This window comes from Oncorhynchus nerka, linkage group LG9b (genome assembly GCF_034236695.1).
Source record: "Oncorhynchus nerka isolate Pitt River linkage group LG9b, Oner_Uvic_2.0, whole genome shotgun sequence".
In the NCBI taxonomy this organism is placed as follows: Eukaryota; Metazoa; Chordata; class Actinopteri; order Salmoniformes; family Salmonidae; genus Oncorhynchus; species Oncorhynchus nerka.
The window spans coordinates 44128189-44149821 of NC_088424.1; the positions used below are offsets into that span (position 1 = coordinate 44128189).

General features: G+C 45.0%; 1 protein-coding gene across 1 annotated transcript; it reads right to left on the bottom strand.

The window, feature by feature from the left end:
* Positions 1–10191: 10191 nt before the first annotated feature.
* Positions 10192–18479, bottom strand: cib3 (calcium and integrin binding family member 3). The gene is made up of 6 exons (XM_029641938.2): positions 18300–18479; positions 16546–16580; positions 15946–16057; positions 15359–15506; positions 12100–12295; positions 10192–11595 (listed from the first exon to the last, which is right to left on the bottom strand). Exons 1-6 carry the CDS (start codon positions 18348–18350, stop codon positions 11574–11576), a joined length of 564 nt encoding a protein of 187 aa, XP_029497798.1. The 5' UTR covers positions 18351–18479; the 3' UTR covers positions 10192–11573.
* Positions 18480–21633: the final 3154 nt, after the last annotated feature.

A 21633-nucleotide genomic window follows, 5' to 3' on the forward strand; every position in this document is an offset into this window, starting at 1 on the left:
TACCCCCACCACACTCCCCCTCTCTCCCTGGCCTGTCTCCCCCTGTCTGGTACAGGTACCCCCACCATACTCCCCCTCTCTCCCTGGTCTGTCTCCCCTGTCTGGTACAGGTACCCCCACCACACTCCCCCTCTCTCCCTGGCCTGTCTCCCCCTGTCTGGTACAGGTACCCCACCACACTCCCCCTCTCTCCCTGGCCTGTCTCCCCCTGTCTGGTACAGGTACCCCCACCATACTCCCCCTCTCTCCCTGGTCTGTCTCCCCCTGTCTGGTACAGGTACCCCCACCACACTCCCCCTCTCTCCCTGGCCTGTCTCCCCCTGTCTGGTACAGGTACCCCCACCACACTCCCCCTCTCTCCCTGGTCTGTCTCCCCCTGTCTGGTACAGGTACCCCCACCACACTCCCCCTCTCTCCCTGGCCTGTCTCCCCTGTCTGGTACAGGTACCCCCACCACACTCCCCCTCTCTCCCTGGTCTGTCTCCCCTGTCTGGTACAGGTACCCCCACCACACTCCCCCTCTCTCCTGGCCTGTCTCCCCCTGTCTGGTACAGGTACCCCCACCACACTCACCCCTCTCTGTTCACCGTCTGCCCTGGCCTGTCTCCCCCTGTCTGGTACAGGTTCCCCACCACACCCCCCTCTCTCCCTGGCCTGTCTCCCCCTGTCTGGTACAGGTACCCCCACCACACTCACCCCTCTCTGTTCACCGTCTGCCCTGGTCTGTCTCCCCTGTCTGGCACAGGTTCCCCACCACACTCACCCCTCTCTCCCTGGCCTGTCTCCCCTGTCTGGTACAGGTACCCCCACCACACTCCCCCTCTCTCCCTGGCCTGTCTCCCCCTGCCTGGTACAGGTACCCCCACCATACTCCCCCTCTCTCCCTGGTCTGTCTCCCCCTGTCTGGTACAGGTACCCCCACCACACTCCCCCTCTCTCCCTGGCCTGTCTCCCCCTGTCTGGTACAGGTACACCCACCACACTCACCCCTCTCTCCCTGGTCTGTCTCCCCCTGTCTGGTACAGGTACCCCCACCACACTCCCCCTCTCTCCCTGGCCTGTCTCCCCCTGTCTGGTACAGGTACACCCACCACACTCACCCCTCTCTCCCTGGTCTGTCTTCCCCTGTCTGGTACAGGTACCCCCACCACACTCACCCCTCTCTGTTCACCGTCTGCCCTGGCCTGTCTCCCCCTGTCTGGTACAGGTTCCCCCACCACACTCCCCCTCTCTCCCTGGCCTGTCTCCCCCTGTCTGGTACAGGTACCCCCACCACACTCACCCCTCTCTGTTCACCGTCTGCCCTGGTCTGTCTCCCCCTGTCTGGTACAGGTTCCCCACCACACTCACCCCTCTCTCCCTGGCCTGTCTCCCCCTGTCTGGTACAGGTACCCCCACCACACTCACCCCTCTCTCCTGGCCTGTCTCCCCTGTCTGGTACAGGTACCTCCACCACACTCCCCCTCTCTCCTGGCCTGTCTCCCCCTGTCTGGTACAGGTACCCCCACCACACTCACCCCTCTCTCCTGGCCTGTCTCCCCTGTCTGGTACAGGTACCTCCACCACACTCACCCCTCTCTCCCTGGTCTGTCTCCCCCTGTCTGGTACAGGTACCTCCACCATACTCCCCCCTCTCTCCCGAGCTTTCTCTCGCCCCCAGCACACACGCGCTGTTTGGGTGAGTGACTCTGAACTTACAATGGGTAGTCTCAAGTCGTTATATATATTTTTTAATTATTGTGCATTTAGCTTTTTTGCTATTTACTTCATGACTCCTGAATACTTTGTTGACTACAAACTTTCTTTACCCAACATTGGGACAGACTATGTTTGTGCCCACACTTGGGACTCTGACTCTCTATTGGTTACACAGACTTTTGGCCTCCATCCTATTCTAACCACCTCTCTCCAGCTTTGTATTCATGTTACTTGATGAAATTGCTGTACAATATGATCTTGTTACCATCTGATGCACATTAAGATGTCATAAATCAGCACTGCAGATCTCTCCCTGTCCTCTGCCGTGCCCTGATTGTATTACTGCTGATGATATCTGGAAATGTGCATGTACACCCTGACCCATCTATTGTTGCTAGCCCCAATTCTTACTTGTGCTCTGATATCTGCTTCACTGATTTCTGCTCTCGTAAAAGCCTGGTTTTTCTGCACGTTAACAATTGAAGCTTATTACCTAAAATGGATCAATTGAAAGTGTGGGTTCATAGCTCCAATCCAGATGGGTTGGTCATTACTGAGACGTGGTTAAGAGTGTTTTGAATACTGATGTTAACCTTTCTGGTTATAACCTTTTTCGGCAAGACAGATCTTCCAAAGGTGGAGGAGTGGCAATCTTTACCAAGGATCACCTTCAGTGCTCGGTTGTCTCCATCAAGTCTGTTCCCAAGCAATTTGATTTACTTTTAAGCATTAAACTTTCAAATAGCTCTTTGTTGACTGTTGCTGGGTGTTATCGTCCTCCATCAGCACCGGCCTGTACCCTACCTGCCCTAAGCTCTCTCCTGGCCCCTTACACTAAGTCGGAATTTGTCCTGCTAGGTGACCTAAACTGGGACATGCTTTAACCACCTGACCAAGTCCTAAAGCAATGGGACTCCCTAAATCTTTCTCAGATTATCACCAATCCCACAAGGTATGACTCCAAACACCCAGAAAAGGCTGCTCTCCTCGATGTTATCCTCACAAATAATCCTGATAGGTATCAGTCTGGTGTTTTCTGTAATGACCTTAGTGATCACTGTTTTACAGCCTGTGTTCGTAATGGCTGCTCAGTGAAACGACCTGTCCTGATTTGTCATAGACGATTTAAAAAAATAACGAGCAAGCCTTCCTTCATGAACTGGCTTGTGTAAATTGGTATAGAATCAGATTGATCCCCTCTGTCGAAGACGCTTGGACTTTCTGTTGGTATATTTTCAGTGGTAGTGTTAACAAACACGCCCCCATAAAGAACAAGAGAATTAAAAACAGGTTCAGCCCCCTGGTTCGACCATGATCTTGCAGAGTTACTCCACCTCAAGAATTGCATTTGGCGAAAGGCTCAGCACACGCATACACAAGCTGACTGGCTATCATTCAAGCAAATGAGAAATAAGAGCACTCAGGCTTTCCGGAAGGCCAAAATTAGTTACTTTAAGGAACAGTTCTCTCTCTGTGGGTCTACCCCCAAGAAGTTCTGGAAAACGGTTAAAGACCTGGAGAATAAACCCTTCTCACAGCTGCCCATGTCCCTTAATGTTGATGATGTGGTTGCTACTGACAAGAAACACATGGCTGAGCTCTTTAATCACACCTTCATTAAGTTAGGATTCCTATTTGACTCAGCCATCCCTCCTTGCCCATCCAACATTTCCTCATCTCCCACCTCTTCTAATGCGACTATCCCCGATGCTTCTACATCTTTCCCTCTTTTTCCCCTGCCCCGCTACAAAGTTTCTCCCTGCAGGCAGTCACTGAGTCCGAGGTGCTAAAGGACCTCCTTAAACTTGACCCCCCCCCAAAAATCTGGGTCAGATGGTTTAAACCCTTTCTTCTTTAAGGTTGCTGCACCTGTCATCGCCAAGCCTATCTCCATCCTTTTGAACCTGTCTCTCCTTTCTGGGGAGGTTCCCATTGCTTGGAAGGCAGCCACAGTTCAACCTTTACTTAAAGGGGGGATCAAGCTGATCATAACTGTTATAGGCCTATTTCTATTTTGCCTTGTTTATCAAAAGTGTTAGAAAAACTTGTCAATAATCATCTGACTGGCTTTCTTGATGCCTATAGTATTCTCTATGGTATGCAATCTGGTTTCCCCTCAGGTTATGGATGTGTCACTACAACCTTAAAGGTCCTCAATGATCTCACCATTGCCCTTGATTCTAAGCAAGTGCTGCTTGTGCTGCTATTTTTGTTGACTTGGTCAAAACTTTTGATTCAGTAGACCATTCCATTATTGTTGGCTGGCTAAGGAGTATTGGTGTCTCTGAGGGGTGTTTGGCCTGGTTTGCTTAACTACCTCTCTAAGTGCAGTGTCAGAAAATCTACTGTCTCAGCCGCTGCCTGTCACCAAGGGAGTACCCCAAAGCTCAATCCTAGGCCCGACATTGTTCTCAATTTACATCATTAACGTAGCTCAGGCAGTAGGAACTCTCTCATCAAATTTCTATGTAGATGATACAGTCTTATACTCAGCTGGCCCCTCCCTGGATTTTGTGCTAAATTCTCTACAACAAAGCTGTCCAACAAGCTTTCTCTACCCTTAACCTTGTTCTGAACACCTCCAAAACATAGGTCATGTGGTTTGGTAAGAAGAATGCCCCTCTTCCCACAGGTGTTATTACTACCTCTGAGGGTTTAGAGCTTGAGGTAGTCACCTCATACAAGTACTTGGGAGTATGGCTAGACGGTGCACTGTCCTTCTCTCAGAACATATCAAAGCTGCAGGCTAAAGTTGAATCTAGACTTGGTTTCCTCTATCGTAATCGCTCCTCTTTCACCCCAGCTGCCAAACTAACCCTGATTCAGATGACCATCCTACCCATGCTAGATTAAGGAGACATAATTTATAGATCGGCAGGTAAGGGTGCTCTCAAGCGGCTAGATGTTATTTACTATTCGGCCATCAGATTTGCCACCAATGCTCCTTATAGGACACATCACAGCACTCTATACTCCTCTGTAAACTGGTCATCTCTATATACACGTCGCAAGACCCACTGGTTGATGCTTATTTATAAAACCCTCTTAGGCCTCACTCCCCCCATCTGAGATATCTACTGCAGCCCTCATCCTCCACATACAACACCCGTTCTGCCAGTCACATTCTGTTAAAGGTCCCCAAAGCACACACATCCCTGGGTCGCTCCTCTTTTCAGTTTGCTGTAGCTAGCTACTGGAACGAGCTACAACAAACACTCAAACTGAAAAGTTTTATCTCAAGAGCTTCATTCGAAGACTCAATCATGGACACTCTTTCTGACAGTTGTGGCTGCTTCTTGACCTTTGTGCTGTTGACTGCCCAATAATGTTTGTACCATGTTTTGTGCTGCTACCATGTTGTTGTCATGTTGTGTTGCTACCATGCTGTGTTATGTGTTGCTGCCTTGCTATGTTGTTGTCTTAGATCTGTCTTTATGTAGTGTTGTCTCTCTTGTTATGATGTGTGTTTTGTCCTATATTTATATTGTATTTTTTATCCCAGGCCACCATCCCCACAGGAGGCCTTTTGCCTTTTGGTAGGCCGTCATTGTAAATAAGAATTTGTTCTTAACTGACTTGCCCAGTTAAATAAAGGTTAAATAAATAATTAAAACATTTTACAGACACACCAAGATCCCACCTTCTCTCTAGCATATTTTTGTTTTGTTGACATTCGGAAAGTTTACTTCAAAATGTTATGTTTCCATTAGGCCTGTCATTACAGGTTTTATCTGACGTTTTCTCGCATAAATATGTGCGATGGAAACATGGTTCTTGTCAAGCTTTTGCAAACTTTTGTCATGACAATTCCAAAAGCAGTTGGCAGGAGAGTAGAAACATCAGTTTGGAGCTATTGCATTATGACATTTATACCTCCTGCATTTTTGTGTATTTGTTTGCTTTCATGTGATATTTTGAGAGTTATTTATCTGGGAAAATTGTTGCCCTGCAAATAATTCATACATTGTTTTGTTTTTTTTAAATGTACTGATGTGAAATTTAATGGCACTCTTAAAGAAAGAATATGGGATTTGTTTGTCTTGCATTGAGACAAGAACATTAGTAATTTATAATTATTTTTCAAATGTTGATACTTTCAATGCAATGATATGCCAAGTGTTTGATCCTGAAGATTGGTAGACAGTAGTGTAACCACACGAAGTACCCCCTGAAAAAAAAAAATATATATATATATTTCTCTATATTTTTATCTCACAAAATTAGGGCATTGGGCATTTATTAGTGTTAGTGGACGCATATGTGTTGTATGTGTCGAACTGCTTTGCTTTATTCTTGGCCAGGTCGCAGTTGTAAATGAGAACTTGTTCTCAATTAGCCTACCTGGTTAAATAAAGGTGATATTTTTATATATATATATATATATATATATATATATATATATATATAATCCAAATAACTTCACAGATCTTCATTGTAAAGGGTTTAAACACGGATTCCCATGCTTGTTCAATGAACCTTAAACAATTAATGAATATGCACCTGTGGAACGGTCGTTAAGACACTAACAGCTTACAGACGGTAGGCTATTAAGGTCACCGTTATGAAAACATAGGAAACTAAAGAGGCCTTTCTACTGACTCTGAAAAACACTAAAAGAAAGATGCCCAGGGTCCCTGCTCATCTGCGTGAACGTGCCTTAGGCATGCTGCAAGGAGGCCAGGGCAATAAATTGCATTGTCTGTTCTGTGAGACGCCTAAGACAGCGCTACAGGGAGACAGGACAGACAGCTGATCGCAGTGGCAGACCACGTGTAACAACACCTGCACAGGATCGGTACATCCGAACATCACACCTGCGGGACAAGTACAGGATGGCAACAACAACTGCCCGAGTTACACCAGGAACACACAATCCCTCCATCAGTGCTCAGATTGTCCACAATAGGCTGAGAGAGTCTGGACTGAGGGCTTGTAGGCCTGTTGTAAGGCAGGCAACAACGTTGCTTATGGGGACAAACCCACCATCGCTGGACCAGACAGGACTGACAAAAAGTGCTCTTCGCTGACGAGTTGCGGTTTTGTCTCATGCTGGTCAGATTCACGTATATCGTCGAAGGAATGAGCGTTACACCGAGGCCTGTACTCTGGAGCGGGATCGATTTGGAGGTGGAGGGTCCGTCATGGTCTGGGGCGGTGTGTCACAGCATCATCGGACTGAGCTTGTTGTCATTGCAGACAATCTCAACGCTGTGCATTACAGGGAAGACATCCTCCTCCCTCATGTGGTACCCTTCCTGCAGGCTCATCCTGACATGACCCTCCAGCATCAAATCAAATCAAATCAAATCAAATTTATTTATATAGCCCTTCGTACATCAGCTGATATCTCAAAGTGCTGTACAGAAACCCAGCCTAAAACCCCAAACAGCAAACAATGCAGGTGTAAAAGCACGGTGGCTAGGAAAAACTCCCTAGAAAGGCCAAAACCTAGGAAGAAACCTAGAGAGGAACCAGGCTATGTGGGGTGGCCAGTCCTCTTCTGGCTGTGCCGGGTAGAGATTATAACAGAACATGACCAAGATGTTCAAATGTTCATAAATGACCAGCATGGTCGAATAATAATGAGGCAGAACAGTTGAAACTGGAGCAGCAGCACAGTCAGGTGGACTGGGGACAGCAAGGAGTCATCATGTCAGGTAGTCCTGGGGCACGGTCCTAGGGCTCAGGACCTCCGAGAGAGAGAAAGAAAGAGAGAATTAGAGAGAGCATATGTGGGGTGGCCAGTCCTCTTCTGGCTGTGCCGGGTGGAGATTATAACAGAACGTGGCCAAGATGTTCAAATGTTCATAAATGACCAGCATGGTTGAATAATAGTAAGGCAGAACAGTTGAAACTGGAGCAGCAGCATGGCCAGGTGGACTGGGGACAGCAAGGAGTCATCATGTCAGGTAGTCCTGGGACATGGTCCTAGGGCCCAGGCCAGTTGAAACTGGAGCAGCAGCATGGCCAGGTGGACTGGGGACAGCAAGGAGTCATCATGTCAGGTAGTCCTGGGGCATGGTCCTAGGGCTCAGGTCCTCCGAGAGAGAGAAAGAAAGAGAGAAGGAGAGAATTAGAGAACGCACACTTAGATTCACACAGGACACCGAATAGGACAGGAGAAGTACACCAGATATAACAAACTGACCCTAGCCCCCCGACACATAAACTACTGCAGCATAAATACTGGAGGCTGAGACAGGAGGGGTCAGGAGACACTGTGGCCCCATCCGAGGACACCCCCGGACAGGGCCAAACAGGAAGGATATAACCCCACCCACTTTGCCAAAGCACAGCCCCCACACCACTAGAGGGATATCTTCAACCACCAACTTACCATCCTGAGACAAGGCCGAGTATAGCCCACAAAGATCTCCACCACGGCACAACCCAAGGGGGGGGCGCCAACCCAGACAGGCTGACCACAACAGTGAATCAACCCACCCAGGTGACGCACCCCCCCAGGGACGGCATGAGAGAGCCCCAGTAAGCCAGTGACTCAGCCCCCGTAACAGGGTTAGAGGCAGAGAATCCCAGTGGAAAGAGGGGAACCGGCCAGGCAGAGACAGCAAGGGCGGTTCGTTGCTCCAGAGCCTTTCCGTTCACCTTCCCACTCCTGGGCCAGACTACACTCAATCATATGACCCACTGAAGAGATGAGTCTTCAGTAAAGACTTAAAGGTTGAGACCGAGTTTGCGTCTCTGACATGGGTAGGCAGACCGTTCCATAAAAATGGAGCTCTATAGGAGAAAGCCCTGCCTCCAGCTGTTTGCTTAGAAATTCTAGGGACAATTAGGAGGCCTGCGTCTTGTGACCGTAGCATGACAATGCCACCAGCCATACTGCTCATTCTGTGGGTGATTTCCTGCAAGACAGGAATGTCAGTGTTCTGCCAAGTCCAGCGACGAGCCCTGATCTCAATCACATTGAGCACGTCTGGGACCTGTTGAATCGGAGGTTGAGGGCTAGGGACATTCCCCGCAGAAATGTCCGGGAATTTACAGGTGCCTTGATGGAAGAGTGGGGTAACATCTCACAGCAAGAACTGGCCAATCTGGTGCGGTCCATGAGGAGGAGATGCGCTCCAGTACTTATTGCAGCTGGTGGCCACACCACATAACTGTTACTTTTGATTTTGACCCCCGCTTTGTTCAGGGACACATTATTCTATTTCTGTTTGTCACATGTCTGTGGAACTTATTTAGTTTTTGTCTCAGTTTATTGAATCTTATGTTCATTCAAATATTTACATATTAATTTTGCTGAAAATAAACACAGTCGACAGTGAGGATGTTTCTTTTTTTTGCTGAGTGTCCATGTCTGTAGGGCGAGCAAAAGTTATTTTTAGTATCTCATCTTTGGCACACAAAAAAAGGTATAAATAAGAACAGTAAGATCAGTATCTTTCTGCCCTGTCTCTTTCTCTGTGATGTCATTCTAATGTAATCCAGAAAGAACACAACCCAGTCTCTTTCTCTGTGATGTCATTCTAATGTAATCCAGAAAGAACACAACCCAGTCTCTTTCTCTGTGATGTCATTCTAATGGAATCCAGAAAGAACACAACCCAGTCTCTTTCTCTGTGATGTCATTCTAATGGAATCCAGAGAGAACACAACCCAGTCTCTTTCTCTGTGATGTCATTCTAATGGAATGCAGAAAGAACAAAACCCTGTCTCTTTCTCTGTGATGTCATTCTAATGGAATCCAGAAAGAACACAACCCAGTCTCTTTCTCTGTGATGTCATTCTAATGTAATCCAGAAAGAACACAACCCAGTCTCTTTCTCTGTGATGTCATTCTAATGGAATGCAGAAAGAACAAAACCCTGTCTCTTTCTCTGTGATGTCATTCTAATGGCATCCAGAAAGAACAAAACCCAGTCTCTTTCTCTGAGATGTCATTCTAATGGAATGCAGAAAGAACACAACCCTGTCTCTTTCTCTGTGATGTCATTCTAACGGAATCCAGACAGAACACAACCCTGTCTCTTTCTCTGTGATGTCATTCTAATGGAATCCAGAAATAACACAACCCTGTCTCTTTCTCTGTGATGACATTCTAATGGAATCCAGAAAGAACACAACCCTGTCTCTTTCTCTGTGATGTCATTCTAATGGAATCCAGACAGAACATAACCCTGTCTCTTTCTCTGTGATGTCATTCTAATGGGATCCAGAAAGAACACAACCCTGTCTCTTTCTCTGTGATGTCATTCTAATGGAATGCAGAAATAAATACACCTGTCCTCAAACATTTACATCAAAAGGTGCAAAGTTATGGACAAAGATAAAAACATAGATTTTTCTTGATCAAATAACATGGAAAACAACCCATTTTTGTGCAGTATTAATTTACCATCCTTACAAACCACAATGTAAATATACATTACTGTATTGTACATACAGTAGGCTGATAATCTAGGTTTGTACCTGTAGACTTTCTATCACCATGAAGAAAAACAATGACCACTACAGTAATGTGATGTGATAATGTGTCTCAGTTAGTAGAGCATGCATGGTACTTGTAGTGCTAGGGTTGTGGGTTCGAGATACCAATTCAGGTAGAGGTGAGCACAAAGGAGACTACTTTTATCTTTTTTATTTTGATAGCTTGACATCTTTACAACAGTGTAGAAAAAGACAGGTGTGTGTCATTTTAGTCCAAACATTTTCTGTCAAAACGACCTCTAAAATGTGTTATCCATCTCTCCTTGTTCTCTCTGTCAGTACGTGGCGAACTTCCGCTTGACACCAATGCATGACTAAGTGGAAATGTAGGTTTAGGAAAAGTCAGAGTTCACCCCCCTAAATGCATATCACTTACATTGCTTTTTTTTATGACCACATCTGTATTCCATTGTCGATTGTGAGGTACACCATGAGAAAGAAATGACATTTTAAGAAAATATAAAATGCTGTTTTTAATATATCACATTCAAAAGAGAGAAGAGATCTACTGTAATTGTACTATACTTAATACAATCATATTGAAATTGATCTACAGTTTTTGTAGATATCTGCACTTTGATTGAATAAAATACAATAATTTTAAAGAGCTGTGAGTCATCATTTCTTTTCTTCAAAGGGGCAGTCTGGAATTGGTACATACATTTTTGGACTTTAATCTTAATATATAGTCACTGATTCCTGAAGAATAAACGTATACATTCCTCATGAGCTTAGTTTGACTGTCTTACCCCCATCAGAACCCCAAATACAAGCTTGTTTTACAAAAAACAAAAAAATGTAAACAATATAATTGTAAACATACACGGTATAGCTTGAAACTATCATTTTGATCTCATGGATGGTCGGTCCTCGCATCCAGAGCTTCATCTATGAATTTGAGAGTGGTTACATTTCTCCAGCCGCCTCCCTCAGCTGTTTACCAAAGAAGAGTTGGGCTGCTTTGTTGTTGTTTCACCCTCAGATTGACTCTTTAAATGACATTGTATGAATGTATCCAGAATGATTAAGCACAATTGACTGTTAGCTGAACCCATGATTTTATAATGGAGCGTTAATTTATACATGACACAGATGCCTCACCCTCCACTGCCCCTCCATGGTTCAGTGGAATATGGGGGAAGATGTTTATTTTAAAGCCTGGTGTAACTGAGCCTTCATAGAAGAGAATACTAATCAACTGTTGGCCGTCATAGCTAATGAGCCCTGTCCTGATAGCTACAATAGCTCTATAATAATAGACTATTCAGCTGTCAACAGGTCAGTGGGCTGTCTCCGGCCTACATCAAAGTAAAAAACAACTAGCCTAAGCCTGCATAGTGCACACTTTAAAGGTCCCTATAACATCTTTGGTAGAGAAAATGTTTGGATCCATGGTGGTAGTGTCCATGGCATCTCTTTAGTCTTCATATCCTTATATGGAAGGTGCTGTGGAAGAAAAGTCAACATGTTAGAATTTGTTCTAAATGAGTTATGCTGCATTCAAGAACACTCAGAATTGGGAAACCTCCGACTTCACCGTGTTCAAGACAACTCAGAATTGGGAAACCTACTTCAGTGCGTTGATGACAACTCAGAACTGGGAAAACTCCTACTTCAGTGCGTTCAAGACAACTCAGAATTGGGAAACCTCCTACTTCAGTGCGTTGATGACAACTCAGAACTGGGAAAACTCCTACTTCAGTGCGTTCAAGACAACTCAGAACTGCGAAAAATTGTTTTGAAAAGTCATCCAACTCAGAATTACAAGTCGGAAACTCTGACATCATCCTAGAGCTCTGACTTCTCCGACCTAAAGATCACTGATGTCATGATTTTCCAAGTCCGAGATTATTTTTTTCCTGAGTTCCCAGTTGTTTGGCTAAATTAAAGTTAAGAACTGCCCAGGAAAAAAAACACTTGGCCATTGGTTACGTGACAACTACTGCAGACCTGAGGAAGTCTGGAGCACGGACGATCATGTGCTGGAAGTCCTCCAGTGAGAGACGTCCATCGTTGTCCAGGTCGGCCTCGTCGATCACCTTCTCACATACCATCCGGACCTCATCCTCCGTTAGCTCATTCCGCGTCAGCTTGTTCAGCGTCTTCTCCAGGTCAGACTTACACAGGAAGTCATCATTGTTGAAGTCTGAGAGGATTGGAGGAGGAACAGAAACATTAGTAGGATGTCATTATTCAAATGACCAGTTAAAGATGAAAGTTCACATTCCCCTCTTTTAGTTTACAGCTTACTTTGGTCCCTGGTAGTAGCAGTGTACTAAAGGGAAAGAGGGATACCTAGTCAGTTGTACAACTGAAATGTGTCTTCTGCATTTAACCCAACCCCTCTGAATCAGAGAGGTACAGGGGGCTGCCTTAAATCAACATCCATGTCTTCAGCGCCTGTGGAACAGTGGGTTAACTGCCTTGTTCAGGGGAACAGTGGGTTAACTGCCTTGCTCAGGGGAACAGTGGCTTAACTGCCTTGCTCAGGGGAACAGTGGGTTAACTGCCTTGCTCAGGGGAACAGTGGGTTAACTGCCTTGCTCAGGGGAACAGTGGGTTAACTGCCTTGTTCAGGGGAACAGTGGGTTAACTGCCTTGCTCAGGGGAACAGTGGGTTAACTGCCTTGTTCAGGGGCAGAATAACAGATTTTTACCTTGTCAGCTCAGGGATTCAATTCAGCAACCTTTGGTTACTGACCCAACGCTCTGAACACTAGGCTAGGGTGCTTTTCGGGAAGCATAGACTTCCCTTTTTGTCCTGTAACTAAACAATTCCAAACAGAGCCTTCCTTTGGGTTTTATTGACCCATGACCGTGGTCATGTCACTGCATAGCCGCCTGCGGTGAAACGTCATCTGTCATCGCCAGTTAATTAGGGTGACTCTAGCAACACAGACCGTGCAAGGCCTTTTTTTGTACAGGCCTGCCTGCCCTGTCCATACAGCCTGTTTGGGCCCCTCTATAATGCCCTTATCAATCATTCACAGAGATGGGGCAAAATGAGTGGCTAATAAGTCTGGCTGCACTGCATCTGATTGGCTGACTTACTGCAAATCTTTCATCGAATCAGATGGCATATTTATCATAAAACTATTTGATGTTGCCAATTATTTGAATGATTACTTCATTGGCGAACTTCACAGGAAATGTCAACAACGAACAGTGAGCCATCGTATTCATGCATAAAAAAACAAATAATGAAGGAAAAGCATTGCAAGTTAGAATTTTGTATAGTTAGTGTGGGAGAGGTGGAAAAATTATTGTTATCAATCAATAATGACAAACCTAATAATAATAATGACAAACCTCCTGGCATTGAGAACTATACTATAGCCAATCCTATCTGTCATATCTTTAATCTGAGTCTAGAGGAAAGTCTTTGTCCTCAGGCCTGGAGGGAAGCCAAAGTCATTCCGCTACCCAAGAGTGGTAAAGCAGCCTTTACTGGCTCTAACAGCAGACCTATCAGCTTGCTGCCAGCTCTTAGCAAACTGTTGGAAAAAATTGTGTTTGACCAAATACAATGCTATTTCTCTGTAAACAAATTAACAACAGACTTTAAGCATGCTTATAGAGAAGGGCACTCAACATGTACTGCACTGACACAAATGACTGATGATTGGTTGAAAGAACTTGATAATAAAAGGATTGTGGGAACTGTACTGTTAGATTTCAGTGCAGCCTTTGATATTATTAACCATAACCTGTTGTTGAAAAAAATGTACGTGTTTTGGCTTTTCAGCCTCTGCCATATCGTGGATACAGAGCTATCTATCTAATAGAACTCAAAAAGGGTTTTCTTTAAATGGATGCTTCTCTAATGTCAAACATGTAAAGTGTGGTGTACCGCAGGGCAGCTCTCTAGGCCCTCTACTCTTTTCTATGTTTACCAATGACCTGCCACTGACATTAAACAAAGCATGTGTGTCCATGTATGCTGATGATTCAACCAGATACACATCAGCAACCATAGCTAATGAAATCCCTGAAACCCTTAACAAAGAGTTGCAGTCTGTTTTTGGAATGGGTGGCCAGTAATAAACTGGTCCTGAACATCTCTAAAACTAAAAGCATTGTATTTGGTACAAATCATTCCCTAAGTTCTAGATCTCAGCAGAATCTGGTAATGAATGGTGTGGTTGTTGAACAAGTTGAGGAGACTAAATGACTTGGCGTTACCTTAGATTGTAAACTGCCATGGTCAAAACATAATAGATTCAATGGTTGTAAAGATGGGGAGAGGTCTGTCCGTAATAAAGAGATGCTCTGCTTTTTTGACACCACACTCCAGAAATTCTGCAGGCTCTAGTTTTGTCTGATCTTGATTATTGTCCAGTCGTGTGGTCCAGTGCTGCAAGGAAAGACCTAGTTAAGCTGCATCTGGCCCAGAACAGAGTGGGGCATCTTGCTCTTCATTGTAATCAGAGGGCTGATATAAATACTATGCATTGCCAGTCTCTCTTGGCTAAGAGTTGAGACTGACTGCATCACTTCTTCTTTCTATTTAGAAACATTCATGTGTTGAAAATCCCAAATTGTGTTGCAGTCAACTTAGACACAGCTCTGACCAGTGGTGGGCCCTGGGCCTTCAGTGAGGTCCTACACAGTCCCACCCGAATTAATCCACCTCTTATTACCATCATTATGATGCCATGGCTCACCACTGGCTCTGACACACAGGCTTATCCCACCAGACACGCCAACAGGGATCTTTACACAGTCCCTAAATCCAGAACAAATTCAAGATAGCGTACAGTATTTCATAGAGACATTTTGTATCAAACTCCATTCCATCTCATATTGCTCAAATAAACAGCAAACCTGTTTTTTTTAAAACAGATGAAGAAACACCTCACGGCACAACGCCTCTCCCCTATTGGACCTAGATATTCTGTGTGTATTAATATGTAGCTATTTATGTAGTTCTGTTCTTGTCTATTTAATGTTCTGTATTATATCATGTTTCCTGTTCTGTGTTGGACCCCAGGAAGAGTAGCTTCTGCTTTTGCAACAGCTAATGGGGATCCTAATAAAATACCAAAACTCCAAATACCAAACATCAAGTTGCTGATTATGTTATCATGATATTATTTCTTGCTGGGCAGATTGTTTCACATAACCAAAACTGTTTTGAGAGCAAACCAGAAGTATTTCTGACCTGCTGATGGTAGATGTTATTAAAGGCATACACATCTCACACACTAACCGTAGATTTTAAATGCATAGTAGGCTTTCAGATCTCGTGGAGCCATCTCACTCAGCACGGAGAACATATCCAGGAAGTCATCCAGGGTCATGTTTCCCTCTCCGTCCTCCGAGAAAACCTCAGCGATCCTCTGGCGGAACGGGTTGTCCTGAGGAGAGACACATTGACTGCGTTAGCACGCTGAGCTAAAGCTTTGACATTCGCTAACACAATCACAGGGAATAAGCCAGAAGGGACAGGATAGGAAATACAAGAGGACTGCGTTGATATCAGTTGTTTCTGCTGTTGTCGTTGTGAGGAAATGTGTCTCGATATGTAAAGAAGCTCATAGTGGACCCAGTCGTACTCAGTGCCCTGTAGGTCGCCCTGGCCTTCTTGTGGTTTATTAGAGTCAGATAACATATAGCCAACCGTTCAGAGACTACTGTCAATTAGTTGTGTATTAATAATGGATGGACACATTCCAAATTGTACCCTATGCCCTAGATAGCGTTTAGGGTCAAAACAGGTGCAGTAGAAAGGGAACAAGTTGTCATTTGGGACTTATCCACTAATATGTGTGTGCAAACACGGGACAGAGGGTATACCTTCAGTTCTGGCATGCTGCCAATGAGCTCGTATGGTAGCCTCACATCTGGCTGGTCTGTGTAGTCGAGAGGAACGAGCTGTGGTGCCAAGTCTCGATAACGGTCGAATAGTCTAGGAGGGGGGAAAGAAAGTTGAACCTGAAGTATATCAGATGTGCAGACTTTCTTTATCAAATCAAATAATAAGATATTTCAAAGAATAGCAGGTCAATTTGTGAAGTGAACAAATATACATGTACTGTTAAAGCCTAGTAAACAACTTTGTTGAAACTGCAGTAGATACAGTATATTCAACCTAAGCAATGTGTAAAGCAAAAGCATTGGTCTCAGGCTTTTGTTTTGACATGTGAGCTCAGATAACAATACAGTATGTATGTCCCAGCATCTTTGGTCTACTGTTACATGTGTGTGTGTGTGTGTACAGAATAACTTTCATCCTAGTGAAAGGTTTCACGATGCAGAACTGAACAAAATCCAAGCAGCTACATTTGAAAGTGGTTAAGAACTTATCAGTGGTTAAGTGTCATATTCTGCCTAGGCTTAGTTAGTTATACTGAATACTGAACTAGTTTAAAACATTATGTAGGAGCTTCCTCTCACCTTAGAATTTCCTTCCTTGTGAAGAATGTGCAGTCCTGCAAATGCAACATTTTTTAAAATGTATTTTATTTAATCTTTATTGTAGTAGGCAAGCCAGTTAAGAAGACATTGTTATTAACAATGATGGCCTACCCCGGCCGAACCCCTACCGAATGACGGCCGAACCCTACCCCGGCCGAACCCCTACCGAACCCTACCCCGGCCGAACCCTAACCCGGCCAAACCCTACCCTGGAATCGAACCAGGGTCTGTAGTGATGCCTCTAGCACTGAGATGTAGTGCCTTAGACCGCTGCGCCACTAGGGAGTCCCAAAATACTATTAAAAAAAATAATGATTCACAGCTGCAACAATTCAAGAGGTTCCTTTTTCATTTTAAGAAAGTGACTTGTGGTTCAGATTAAACATTGTGCTGTGGTTGTCTCACTAGCTTTGGTTTGTTAGACCTGAATAAGACCACACAGCTGTGGTCCATAACATCACATTAAGCACTTGACCGTTTCTCTGTGTCTGTTGCTGTGTCTGTTTTCTCAGCTCACAGCTGCAAAGGAAGTGTGCCAAGACCTGTGTTTTGTATCAATGCACTCCATTCACTAATTACAGTACCCCATCCACTAATTACAGTACCCCATCCACTAATTACAGTACCCCCATCCACTAATTACAGTACCCCCATCCACTAATTACAGTACCCCCATCCACTAATTACAGTACCCAATCCACTAATTACAGTACCCCCATCCACTAATTACAGTACCCCCATCCACTAATTACAGTACCCCCATTCACTAATTACAGTACCCCCATTCACTAATTACAGTACCCCATTCACTAATTACAGTACCCCATCCACTAATTACAGTACCCCATCCACTAATTACAGTACCCCATCCACTAATTACAGTACCCCATCCACTAATTACAGTACCCCCATCCACTAATTACAGTACCCCATCCACTAATTACAGTACCCCCATCCACTAATTACAGTACCCCATTCACTAATTACAGTATCCCCATTCACTAATTACAGTACCCCCTATTCACTAATTACAGTACCCCATCCACTAATTACAGTACCCCCATTCACTAATTACAGTACCCCCCAATTCACTAATTACAGTACCCCAATCACAAATAACAATACCCCCATTCAATAATTACAGTACCCCCTTCCACTAATTACAGTACCCCAATCACAAATTACAATACCCCCATTCACTAATTACAGTACCCCAATCACAAATTACAATACCCCTATTCACTAATTACAGTACCCCAATCACAAATTACAATACCCCTATTCACTAATTACAGTACCCCCAATCACAAATTACAATACCCCCATTCACTAATTACAGTACCCCAATCACAAATTACAATACCCCTATTCACTAATTACAGTACCCCCAATCACAAATTACAATACCCCCATTCACTAATTACAGTACCCACATGAAAGCAACACCAAGCTAGACGGGTGAAGCAATTTGTCTCAATCAACAAGCTATCTGAAGAAAGTTAGTCATCACCACACTGAGGGGGTTAAATAAATACACACACACACACACACACACACACACACACACACACACACACACACACACACACACACACACACACACACACACACACACTCAAACACACACTCAAACACAAACACACACACACACACACACACACTCAAACACACACTCAAACACACACACACACACATACACACACACACACACACACAAACACACACACACCGACCTGATACGCATCAAGCTGCTGCGCCGTGAAGATCGTCTGCTTATTCCCCATTTCTCAGCCCACCACCCTGGTGCCTCTGTGCCATGGCACGTATCAGTATGAAGCCAGGCCTGTGGTGTGGTGGACTGTGGATATGTCAGATATGAAATGGCTGCATGGGGGACAAAGGGAGGCCAGGTTGCCAGGTTAGATCGGGTGTCTCCTGCCACCGAGCCCTTTAGTTCTCTTTATAATGGCAGCATTTCATCATTCCCCCCACCACCACCATCACCACCACCACCGCCACCACCACCACCACCACCATCTGAATGGCAGCCGCTTTGACAGCAGAGAATAAGGGCTGTCTTCCAGCATGCCTTCAGCGTTGTATCAGCCTTTAGTGCTGCTCTGTGGCTGACTGATGCCTCACACTGCTCTCAGGTTACACTGCATGTGTCCCAAAATGGAACCCTATTCCCTATATATTGGACTACACTTGACCGGAGCCCCTGGTTAAAAGTAGGGGCTGTGGTCAATAGTAGTACACCATACAGGGAAATAGGGTGCCATTGTCTTTTACAACTGGGGCTTGGGAGTGGGCGGGATTATGAGGAATGTATGTTTTATTTATGTATAACTCTGAGAATTTTATATCTACATGTTTACTGGCTATATTGACATCGTTTTTTTCCCATGTTAATTGAAACATGATTATTGACACAACCAATATGTTGATAAATGATATCCATCTCAGCACACCGTGGGTGAACTCTTGGATAAGGCCAGTGTTCTGGTATTTAGGGTCACTGCACATGGCCTCTCTTCTTGGCAGTGGCACATTGATGAGAAAACCACCTGTTAGGACCTGCATTCAACTCCCGGCACAATAGGTTGTATCCAACTTAACTATTGAGGAGTAGAATCAAAAATGAATTTGAATTGGCATTAAAGAACACTGCATCGTTTAAAAGGTTTAAGTAGGCCCTATATTGTCACAGAAATAATGAGAGCCCAATATACACTCATCGGACTGTTTATTGGGTATACCCATTTAGTACCGGATTCATGAACCTTGTTTCCCTGGCTACATATGTTAATGTGGGATATTTATTGGGGACTCTATATTGTTTTTATTGGTATTTATTTGTATAGTGCAGGGTGAGCTGCACACAGTGATCTTCCTACTAGGGCACACCTCCACAGTGGTCTTCCTACTAGGGCACACCTCCACAGTGGTCTTCCTACTAGGGCACACCTCCACAGTGGTCTTCCTACTAGGGCACACCTCCACAGTGGTCTTCCTACTAGGGCACACCTCCACAGTGGTCTTCCTACTAGGGCACAGTATAGCTCAGGTTCATGGGCGCATGATTGCTGACAATAGCTGTTGGATTGACAGAGGCATTCAGGGGAGATAGACGAGCATAAATTAGATTACTTACATTATGACTTTCAACGCCCCTGGGACAATGTACATTTGCAGCAACACTACAACAATTCAGTAACACAATGATAGGGCGCATGGCTCGGGTCCCTATTAAGTCATTGTCTCAACGCGGCCTTGAAATATGAGGACAAAGTCCAGGCAACAAGATCATTTGGATGGATTCCGTCATTCCTGTAGACTAGAGCATCCTCTGTTTCCAAAATGTGTCAAAGTTATCTATACAAATTATGCCAACAGACCTACAGTAGTCTTTTAGCCAGATGTGTAAAGCCAGTAGCCTGTTGCCCAGCAATGATATAGGGCTTGAAATAATCGGACGATTTTGGAGTCTTTCAGAGTTAGAATCAGTTCTTTCAAATCCATTTTCAGCAGTTTGGAGTTAGCCCTCCTAATGTCGTTTGACCCCACATGTACTAAGACAGCATGGTAGAAAGCAGCCCTCCTCCTCCAGCCCACCCAGCCCTACAGGGGTTCAGGGGGGTGACATGGTGCCCGTTGTGGGCTCCTCCAGTAGGGTGAATGCTCTAGGTCTAGTGGTCTTTCTCTATAGGCTTTGGTCTGGTCTGGTCCTGAGAGAGTTGAAGACCTCTGAAGGACTTCTTTGACTGCCTGAACGAAGCCATCATGTGCCAGGTTACTTACTATCATCTGGTAAGTAAACAAATAATTAATAGTGGGCTAGACCATCTTGCTATGTATATATATTTTTTAAATAATAACAATAACAATAATTACTATATAAATAATTTTAGAACACAATTTCTAAAGAAGGCATTTGATAACATTCTGCCTGTGTATATTCTGGGTGGCCCTAAAGCTGCGTTCATGCTCTCTTAGAGGTTTCCCTGTGGGATTGTTTCTTTCTTTCCAATGTTCAGTGGTGCACATAAATGCAACACAACTCTGCTTTGTCTCCGTCCATCAGGTACGCCCCAGTGAGGATCCTGTCCTTGATAGCAGGGAAGATCTTGGAGAGGTGGGTGGATGTCAGCTGCACAGTCTGTGTGTGATGACAGGCCAGCTGGTTCACAGCCTGGTTACACCGCCTCTACTTTACCTCACCATGACACACGGGAACCCTCTACTTGTTAATCGGCCTGCTGCAAGCACTACTCACAGCCCTGGGAACCTCATCTAGGTGAGGCTACTCATAAGAAATACTGTACACACTGGATATTTGGTTTGACTTCAGGAAGTGGTTTTAAGGGAAACGTTATTGTTTGTTATTATACCAAATAACATAAATGAAGGAACTCAGGGTCCTGAGGAAGGTCTTATGATTGAAACTGTTATTTATCCAGGGGCCTCCCGGGTGACGCAGTGGTTAAGGGCGTTGTACTACCAGAGACTCTGGGTTCGCGCCCAGGCTCTGTCGTAACCAGCCGCGACCGGGAGGTCCGTGGGGCGACGCACAATTGGCCTAGCGTCGTCCGGGTTAGGGAGGGTTTGGCCGGTAGCGAAATCATTGTCTCATCGCGCACCAGCAACTCCTGTGGCGGGCCGGGCGCAGTGAGCGCTAACCAAGGTTACCAGGTGTACAGTGTTTCCTCCGACACATTGGTGCGGCTGGCTTCCGGGTTGGATGCGCGCTGTGTTAAGAAGCAGTGCGGCTTGGTTGGGTTGTGTATCGGAGGACGCATGACTTTCAACCTTCGTCTCTCCCGAGCCGGTACGGGAGTTGTAGCGATGAGACAAGATAGTAGCTACTAAAACAATTGGATACCATGAAATTGGGGAGAAAAAAGAAACTGTCATTCATCCACTCACTCACCCATCCATCCACACATTCCTCCATCCACCTACTTATCCATCCATTCACCCACCCATTCAAATGTACTTATTTTCTTCTGAATCATTCCCTCAGCTCTGCCACACTGCCCAACACCTTCCCTTGTCTGGAAGAGATCA